This window comes from Microtus ochrogaster, chromosome 10 (genome assembly GCF_000317375.1).
Source record: "Microtus ochrogaster isolate Prairie Vole_2 chromosome 10, MicOch1.0, whole genome shotgun sequence".
In the NCBI taxonomy this organism is placed as follows: Eukaryota; Metazoa; Chordata; class Mammalia; order Rodentia; family Cricetidae; genus Microtus; species Microtus ochrogaster.
Genome location: NC_022016.1, coordinates 50,811,400 through 50,821,058, shown reverse-complemented (window position 1 = coordinate 50,821,058; position 9,659 = coordinate 50,811,400). Strand labels below are relative to the sequence as shown.

General features: G+C 50.5%; 2 protein-coding genes across 3 annotated transcripts in view; both read right to left on the bottom strand.

Moving 5' to 3' along the window:
- Positions 1 to 6: 6 nt before the first annotated feature.
- Hmgn2 (high mobility group nucleosomal binding domain 2) lies at positions 7 to 2,606 on the bottom strand. The gene is made up of 6 exons (XM_005353088.2): positions 2,408 to 2,606; positions 1,576 to 1,620; positions 1,357 to 1,386; positions 1,018 to 1,068; positions 550 to 645; positions 7 to 200 (listed from the first exon to the last, which is right to left on the bottom strand). The coding sequence occupies exons 1-6, from the start codon at positions 2,420 to 2,422 to the stop codon at positions 165 to 167; spliced, it is 273 nt and encodes a 90-aa protein (XP_005353145.1). The 5' UTR covers positions 2,423 to 2,606; the 3' UTR covers positions 7 to 164.
- Positions 2,607 to 3,687: 1,081 nt separating this feature from the next.
- The window catches only part of Dhdds (dehydrodolichyl diphosphate synthase subunit), a 28,954-nt gene continuing 22,982 nt past the window's right edge, over positions 3,688 to 9,659 (bottom strand). For both annotated transcript variants that reach the window (XM_005353086.3, XM_005353085.3), the window contains exon 9: positions 3,688 to 5,837. In XM_005353086.3, coding sequence (XP_005353143.1) covers positions 5,598 to 5,837 — 240 coding nt within the window. In that variant the 3' untranslated portion in view covers positions 3,688 to 5,597. The remainder of the gene's footprint in view (positions 5,838 to 9,659) is intronic.

Sequence of the window (9,659 nt, the reverse complement as noted above, 5' to 3'; positions counted from 1 at the left end):
TGTTCCTCCCCACCCAAAACAATGAAGTGTTCTGTGTGCTAACAACATAGCTTTAAAAAAAAAAAAGTAAAACAAAATTCTGCATTTTTATAAAACTTGATAAAAAATAGTATTTCAAACTGTACAGTCACCAGAAGTACACAGTTATCAAAAACGCACACATTTCACTTGGCGTCTCCAGCACCTTCAGCTTTTTGTGCCTAAAAGAAGAACAAGTAAAGTCAACACATAAACTAAACTCTACCTTTGCTTACTCTAGTCTATATACACGGTATCATTCCCATGATAAAATCCAGGTTTGGGTCCACCAAGACTGCACTTCAAGAACAGCCCACTTTACTAAATTACCCACTGACTGATTGGGATAGATAGGATCAGAGGACCCAAGACCTTTAGTTTCATGTCGGGATAAGCCAACACAGCAAGTGCCTTTTAGATTATAACAGACTCTTGAACTGAGGATTTCAGACAGGAGGAAAAATCACACCCCACACAGTGATCCAGATATAAGGGGCAATAAACAATTGTGGGATGAAAGACTCACTGTACCTGGTCTGTTTTGGCGTCTCCATTCTCTGCAGGATTATTGGCATCCTTACCAGCATCGGCCTTCCCCTTCTTCCCCTTGGGTACCTTCTCTCCCTTCTAATGCCAAGGAAGGACAGATATTACAGTTCTTCATTTTGTATACCAGGATGTAACCTACCAAGTTCTACAGGCTTGCCTACTGAAGATATACCCCACTCCACTAGGCTGAAGTATAATTTCAGCTACTTTTTTTGCTGAGGAACATAAATTAAGTTACAGAAATCTAAGTTTGCTAAAAACAGTCCTTTCCCAGCCAAGGGTAGTTTTCTGTAATTCGTGCCACAGACACTAACATGACAAACACCAGGAAGAAGGCCAAAGTGACAACATCCACTGGTGGACGCCCATTATGAATTAGGTTACGGTGGGGAAGGACAATTCTTTCTGTGAAAATCACCCATCTGGTATTAGCGCCGCAGCCATGCTTACCTTTGCGGGGGCCTTTTTAGGCTTGGGCTCTGGCTTTGGAGGAGCAGGTTTCTTGTTTTGGTAGGCAATGGGGAAGAGGAAACTATTAGTACAAAGGACCAAAAGAAACAACCTCCCGAACCACATCTAGGAAAACTATCATTGGGGTTGCCTTTCTTTTACAATCTGAAAGTGATCTCCCAATTTGGTCTTAACAATCACAACGTAGGACAACGCCAAACTCCAGAGGTGCCACACCACAAGGTAATTTACTCAAAACCAGCCACAAACTATAATTCAGCGAAACCAAAGGGATCCCCAAAATGTTTCCCAACCTCAGGGTCAAGTATACACACTTACAGCAGACAACCTTGCCGATCTTCTCTGTGGCTATTAAAAAGAAAACAAAGTCAGAAAAATAAACACAACTTCTGCACCAGTTTTTCCACATAAAAGAAGGCGAAGAAAGAAACTCTAGGGTAACTCCAGACCTGGGGCTGAGGTCAAACAAAGCAAAGCAGCCCGTGGTGTTTACTACCCAAAGCCCCGTGCAACAAGCCCTGTGTGGGTAAGACTCACCTCGTCCTTCACCTTGGCTTTATCTCCTTTAGTATCCCCTTCAGCCTATAAAGATAGAAGACAAAAATTTGTAACCTCGGAGGTAAACCTCAGCCATCGCGACCTTAAAAGAAAGCGACACCACGTTTCTAAAACGTATCGACTCAGCGTCTCTTAAAAGTAGTCTTAGTGGGGGATGGAGCCCCAACGAAGGTCAAGGCCCGCATAGCAGACCCCGCAGGTCGGCCTCCGGGAAGCGCGGGAGAAGCTGGAGCGGGGCCGGCGAGTCGCCGGGCGCCACCAGCCAGGGAGGCGCAACAGCTGCAGATTGTGCAAACAAACCCCTCCGGAGGCGGAGCCCAGCGCCGTTGCCATGGCAGCCGTCGAGGGCGGGAGCTCGGGGAACTCGTGGGCGGCGGCGCGAGTCTCTGCGCCGGGGACGTGGGCGGCCGGGGGGCGGAGCCACGCTGCGGCCCCGCCCCTCGCGGCGTCAGTTTTTTGGCGGCAGAGCGCTCCCCCGCCCGCCCAGCCGAGCGCCGCCTTCCCGCTCTTTCGGGTTTGAATCGCCCGCTCACCCGCCCGCCCGAAGGAGGAGGGGGCGGCAGGTGGGGGAGGGGGCGCGGGCGGCCGAGGGGAGCGGGATAAACAGCGGCCAACATGGCTCCTCCCGTCGCCGCCACCGCTCCTCCAATATGGCTTCTGGCGCCCGCGGGCAGCGCGCCGCGCAGGCTTTGCCCGCGGCAGGACTCAGGCTGGAACCCCGCGCCGCGCCCGCTCTCCCCGCCGAGTTCCGCGCTCGAGGCGAGCGGCGGCAGTGGCTGCGCCTGGGCGCCCACGCGCTCGCGCCACGTACCTTTCTTTTGGGCATGGCTGCGGCGTGGGGGGAGCGTTGGCGCTGAACGCGGGGCTGCAGCGGTGCGCGGCTCGGGTCCGTCCGGGGGTCGTTCTCGCTGCTTCTTCACACTGCTCGGGCTCCGGGGGGTTTATAAAGTTTTTATAGCGCTGGGAGCCTCGGACCGGTTAGAACCGGATTTCACCTCCCGCCGCCGCTCATTGGCCCAGCTGGGGTCACGTGGGCGGGGTTTAAACTCACCTCCTCTGGAGTGAGGAGGGGGTGTCGGGGGAGGGTGAGCTAGACGGCCGCGCGCCTTGGGGGAGGGGGCGCGGTGGGGGAGGCGCGCGCCCGAGGCAGTAAATGAGGGGCGCGGGAGGCGGCGGGCTCGGGGTTCCGCTCCCGCCCGAGCTGGCTTTTGCAAACTCCCAAGTTCCTTCCACCTTATGCAACCCTGCTACCCACTTCTCCAAGCCGTGCGACACTGGGCACATCTCGGCCGCTTTCCTTCCGGCTCCCGCTGGGGGCCCCACAAGAGGGTTTGGCGAGGCCTGGCCGCGCCGCCCGGCTCTATAGGCGACTACGGGAGGCGGCCGCTCCAGGGGCCACGGGCGCTAGTGGGATGAGAGGGGAGGGGGCTGGCTTGGCGCAATCGGACGTGCATCCTTCCGAACTGCTACCTCGGGAAATCCCTCCGTGCGCCTCACCTGGGAAGCCGTCCACTGGAGGTGGGGGCGTGGGCTCCAAGTGGAGACTTTGCACACAGGGTGCCTCTCGGGTACGGCCGGGCAGGTAGGAGCTGTCCTTTCAGCACCTACTGCTGAACGGCCTCCCCAAACGCTACACAGCCCCCCAATATCGGCCCGGTGGCTTCCTTAAGTCCCTGCACGTCCTGCCCCCATCACAGAATGGTGGAGAAAAGCCGCCAACACGGTCTGCGAGCAGTCCCCTCCCCCTAAGCCCTCTGGGTCTCGGATACAGCTAGCTCAGCTGCCCCCACTCGACAGAGGCCACCAAACCTGGGCTGTGCAGATGCCACAGCTGGCGAAATCTCCCCCCCCCCCCAAACACACTCTCTAGCCGGCTTGTTCTCGCTTGCGTGAGGAAGAAGCCGTTGAAGGAAAGCGCCGGAAGATTAGGAAACAAGTAGACGAACAGGTGTGATGGCCAAGGGGCCCTCCTGTGCACCCCAGTCCAAAGCCCGGCGTTCTAGAGCTGGCCAGCGCACTCGCGGGAGGGTGCCAATGGCAGAAGCAAAGCAAGGCGTTCTTTCGTTATAGACACGGAACAAATCTTACATCTAAGAATTTTAAAAAATTCTATTTGACACCCAGAACACAACTGGCTAAACATCTGTAACAGGGTGTTTGGCGCTCAGGTGGAAGACGCATATATAGGTTCCCACCTTATTTTTTGAGGCAAGGGTGGAAGCTAGTTTGCATTAACCATTATTCCAGCAGAAAGCAAACATCCAAAACAATCTTTTTGCAGCCTTTGCTTCTGGGTAGCAACGGATTTGCCTCTTCTTTCCACTGGCACAGTGCCTCCTGAGGCAGCCCCCACCCCAGCCCACTCCACCCTGTGCACCTTTCCCAGAATACAGGTCCCCAGGCTGGAAGATACCTTGTCCATTAATCACCTGTACTGTACTCCAATCGTAAGAGAAAGTCAGCCAGGACTCAACAGCCATGCTTGCTGGGCAGATTCCGTTTGCTGCCTCCAGCCTCTCATTCCCGCCTTAATTGTAGGGCTCTGTATTATAGCCACATAATTCATGCCTCCCTAATTAAGGCTGTCAACAGCCTCATTGTAAAGCTGGGAAATGCACAGCACCTGCTCTTGGGGAACTCTGTGCCAGGATTTGGTTTTGGGGAGTGCCAGGTGTAGAGGGGGCCTTGCCAAAGGGTGCACTGATTGGCTTTTGGTTAGTGTCAGGCTCTTATCCTTGATTCTGAGAGGAAGAATGATGGACAAAAGGTCACCAGTGACAGGTATCTAGGCGCAAAACTGGGTGGGTGGGGTCAAGGCTAGAAGTTAGGAATCTAAAGAGTACATTTACCATGGCTTGTAATAGCCCACCTCTTTCCAGGAGGAAGGTGCTGCAGAAAGGGTTTGGAGGCAATGAGAATACCAGAGTGGCAACTGGTCAGTGTTCCTGGCTGGTATTTACTGCTCTGGGGCACCTGATGCAGAATAGCTCTGCAGACCTCTCTTCAGCCCTATGGGGGAGGCAGGCAATCTTGTCTCTTCCTGAAAGGCAGTGTTGGCCCTCAGGCTGAGTAAGTTCTGCCATGATGACAGTCAAGTGTCTCAGGGCCTACTTAGGGAGTCAGGTCAAAGAGCTGTGAGGAGCCTTGAAGATTGGGATCAGTCTGAGCTGGCGACAGAAGGAGACAGTCAATCAGGAGATGCTTGGTTCTGTTCGGTCCTGATGTGTTCGATTATACTCTGGGACCTCTCTAGGCCCTTCTGCTACCCTGTAGCTATGGAGGGGGTTGGGTCTCACTGGGGAGTGGAGCCTGGCCCCATGCCCTGTAAGGGGGAGCAAAGCTTGTGTGGGCTGAGTCAACAATAGGTAATTGGATTGTAATCACCCGCCTGGCTTTCATGAGCCATTGGGGGCGCTGAGCCTTTCAGTGAGCAATCAGTACTGGTGGTGGGAGGGGTGGAGATTCAATAGCAAATCCCAGGTGGAGAGCCAAGGGGAGGAGCAGCAGATGGGCAAATTTTCTTCCTGTTCTTCCCACCCTTTTCTCCCCTGCCCAGCGATGCTGGCTATCAGTTATTTACCAGTAGATGCATTCTTTTGTCAAAGTCACGTGGTGGGGGCTTGGGCAGGATGGGTAATGGCCTCGATTTTGGGAAAACTTCTTCTGCATGTTTTAGGATATGCTAGTGGAAAAAGAACATGCATCCAAAAACAGGGGGAGGGGGGAGGCATGGACAGTAAACACAGCTTTTGAGTTACGGTCCCCTGTTCTCCAGATTATGAGTGACTGCTCTTGGATTTAGTGTAAGCATGGGAGACTCCCTCAAACTCTAGGTGAGTCATTGTCACAGGGAGCCCAAAGATGTCTGACTGTAGGCTGTGGGCCTTGCCTTTGGTGCTCCCTGCAAAAAAGCAAAGGAGGGAGGTGCCTTTCACCAAGAAAAGAAAAGGAAGTTGGGGCCCAAGAGGCAGAGGGCAGGGCAAAGTGGCCATTAGCCAGCCTCAATAGGCAGGTGCCGTGCCCAAAAGTGCCAGCCAGTCAGCCCGTTTAAGTTCCAAGGCCTTCAGGAAGCTCTGGACTCGCTCTTCCCGTTTGGCAGAGAGTCTGTGCAAGCGTGTCCGTCGGAGTTGGGCATCCCCACTGGCCTGGAGCCCCTCTTGAAGCAGCTGCTCTGTCACTGCAGCCTGGTCCCTCTCCAGCTGGTGTCTCTTCCGCTCCTCAGCATACATGTCTTGGGCCTTCTGTTAAAGAAAAGTGGGGTTTGGGGAGATAATTTTAGGTGTGGGTAAGATGGAATGGAGAAGGTGGGACTAGGGTACCAGAGTGGCCAAGCAGAATAACTCCGGAGAGTTTCTACTAGTGTGGAGAGGCAGTAGATGGTGCCCGTGTTACACAGAAGTCAGCAGCAGTCCGTCTTGGCTTGTTTTGTGTGGAAATATTTGTATTTCTTAAAATTCTTTCAAGCTTACACTTGGAAACAGGTAAACAGCCTGACTTCTGATTCGCTGTACCCGTGGGGAGATCTTCCCTGGTTTTGCTCATTTGTAACGTGGGACTGTGTCTACCTTGAAGAGAGGTTTAAGGGATTAGGGATAATAATGCAAACCCACTCTAACATATCAGCAGGCAGAGAAACAGACATTTTATGCATTGTTGTCTACTGTCTGAGACGATATGCACTGGGTCTTCTCATGTCAGTGTGAGGTGTTGTTCTCTAGCTCCCTAACCTATTTTTCAGGGTCCAGCCTCCTATACTGAAGACAGGCTTGACTCTCTGAGCAAACAGCCCTCCTAGGAATGATGAGAAGCAAATTCAACTCTTAAGCCACTTAGGCTGCCTAGACCAGGTATTAGTCTTTAGTCTGATCTTTCTGTTGGAAAGAATCCCTTGGCGGCTCGAGAGCCACCCTGACAGCTGGTGGTGATCACAGGCTCTGAGTGCCTCCCAGACTGTGCATATGTCTTCAGAGAGATTCTTTACGAGGGCAGAGACTACTTTTTGTCTCTGTCACTCAGAACACTCTGCATATGCAGAGGTCACTCACAAGAGGACAGAAAGGGTGCAGGTGACCAAAGTGGGAAATCCTTTGGAACAGAAGTGACTGGCGTGTCTCACAGACGAGTCCTGACACTATACCTGGCCTCCAGAGTCCGACCGTGTCCTAATCATCTACAAGCTCACTACCTTGTTCTCACTTGTTTTGAGACGGAGTTTCTCTGTGTCACCCTGGCTGGCCTGGAACTCACGGGCCTCTAAGAGCTCTGGGAGTAAAGGCATGTGCCACCACGGCTCTGCTTTTTAGGAGCCGCCTGTTATGTTCACAAACACTTCACCCACTGTCTCACTAACCTTGTGAATGGAGCTGTGAGCAGCCAGGTGTGGTGGCACACGCCTGTGATCCCAGCACCAAGAGGTGATCTCTGAGTTCCAGACAACCCTGGTTTACACAGCGATCAGGTCAGCCAGCGATAACAGGGAGACTGTCTCAAAACACACCCCCAAAATAAAATAATTACTTGGGAGGGGCTCAAGTTGGAGCTCCAGAAACCAAAGGTGGCAGAATATGCCTATAACCCTAGCACTGGTAGAGAGAGGGCATCCCTGAAACCTCCGGCCTGGCAGAATAGATGAACTTCACCTTCAGAGGTGATCCTGTCTCAAAACAAAGGTGGAGGTGGGAGGGCTGGCAAATGCATAGATAGGGAGAGGGGCTGGTAAAGCCTGACAAATGGACTCCATCTGCGGATGCCATGCAGGGTGACAGGAAAGCTGGTTATGGTAGTTCACGCTTTAATCCCAGAACTCAGGAAGCAGAAGCAGGCAGATCTCTGTGAGTTTGAGGCCAGCCTGGTCTACAGAGGAAGTGGCGGGCTAGCTCAACCTACACTGTGAGTCCCAGACCATCTAGAGGTACATAGTGAGACCCCGACTCAAAAATAATAACAAGAGCCGGGCAATGTGGCGCACGCCTTTAATCCCAGCACTCGGGAGGCAGAGGCAGTCAGATCTCTGTGAGTTCGAGGCCAGCCTGGTCTAGAAAGAGCTAGTGCCAGGACAGGCTCCAAAGCCACAGAGAAACCCTGTCTCGAAAAAAACAAAAAACAAAACAAAACAAAACAAAAAAACAAAACAAAATAAAGGTAGAGAAAACCAAAGTTGTCCCATGACCTCTGCATACATACTGTGGGACACTATGTGTATCCACATTACACTTAAACACATACACTGATAATAAATAAAATAAAAATAGGAATGGAGAAAGATCGAGGAAAGATAGCAAATGTACACTTACAGACACACACAAACACACACACACACACACACACACATTAACCATACCACACACACAAAAAAAAATGCATCGGGGCTGGAGAGATGGCTCAGTGGTTAAGAGCACTGACTGCTCTTCCAGAGGACCTGGGTTCAATTCCAGCACCCACATGGCAGGTCACAACTGTCTGAAAATGCAGTTCCACAAGATCTGACACCTTCACACCAATGCACATAAAAATAAAGTTAGATAAATCATTAAAAAATATTTTTAAAAAAATGCATCAATTTTCTCAGGTCAGAATGAATTTGCTTGAAGCCCTGAAATTTGAAAAATTTCTGTCCAAAAGACTCTTGCCTTTCTAAGACTATTATTTCTTCTTAAAAAAAGATAGTTTTTATAACTTTTCTAATTGAGTGTGTGTGTGCGCGTGTGTGTGGGTACCTGTACTTGAGTAAGAACTCAAGTATAGGTGCCCACAGAGATTAGAAACACTGGCTTTCCCTTGGAGCAGGAGTTATAGGCGGCTGTCAGCCTGTGACTACTGGAAACTGATCTTCATCTTTGGAAGAGCAGGAAGCCCACTTAACAGCTCAGTCATTTCTCCTATTTTCCCCTTTTCCATTTTTTTTTTTTTTTTTTTTTTTATTTTTCAAGACTGGGTTTCTGTGTAGCCCTGGCTGTCCTGGATCTCCCTCTGTAGACCAGGCTGACCTCGAACTCACAGAGATCTGCCCGCCTCTGCCACCCAACTACTAGGATTAAAGGTGTGCACCACCACCACCCACTCTTATTTTTCTTTCTTTTTCAAGTAAACTTCTTTTATTTCTAAGAAGAACTATAAATAATCCATATCACATACAAGAAATTTTAAGAGTAATGCTAGCTGGGTGTGGTGGTACGTGCCTTTAATCCCAACACTCGTGAGTCAGAGGCAGGCGGATCTCTGTGAATTCGAGGCCAATGTGATCTTGGTCTATAAAGCAAGTCCCAGCACAGCAAGGGCTACACAGAGAAACCAAGTCTCAAAAACAAAGAGAAATCCTGAACAACTACATGTTTTATTTTATAGACCAGATATTGAGATTTGAGATTTGGTAATATAACAAAAATTTCTAATCAAATTTACATTAGATATTGAATATCTTACACAAAACTTTTCAGTCAGCTAAAATAAATAGCCAGCTATAAAATTATACCATTTTTACTTTTATAGCATGATTTTAAAAATGGCTTATTTATTTAAAGACAGGCTCTTGCTATGTGGTCCTGATTGGCCTCCTGAACTTTCTTTTCTTCCTTCTTTCCTTCCTTCCTTCTTTCTTTTCTTTTCTCTTCTTTTTGACAGTTTTCTCTGTGTAACAGTCCTAGCTGTCCCAGAACTCCCTTGCAGACCAGGCTGGCCTCAAACTTACAGAGATCCACCTGCCTCTGCCTCCCAACTCCTGGGGTTAAAGGGGTGCACCACCACCGCCTGACTGGCCTCAAAGCTGTTGTGATCCTCCCTCTGCAGCCTGTGCTGGGATCACAGCCTTTGTCACCAGGCCCCAAGGCTTCCTTTCCTTAAAATAAGTTTTACTTTAATTTTATGAGTATGAATGTTCTGCCTGCATATTTATGTATACGCACCTGGGTATGCCTGGGGAGATCAGAAGAGGGCACTGAACTCCCGGGACTAGTTAGGAGGTTGTAAACCACCATATCAGATGCAAGAGCAGTCAGTATTCCTAACCACTGTGCCATCTCTCCAGGAACCATATCAGATGCAAGAGCAGTCAGTATTCCTAACCA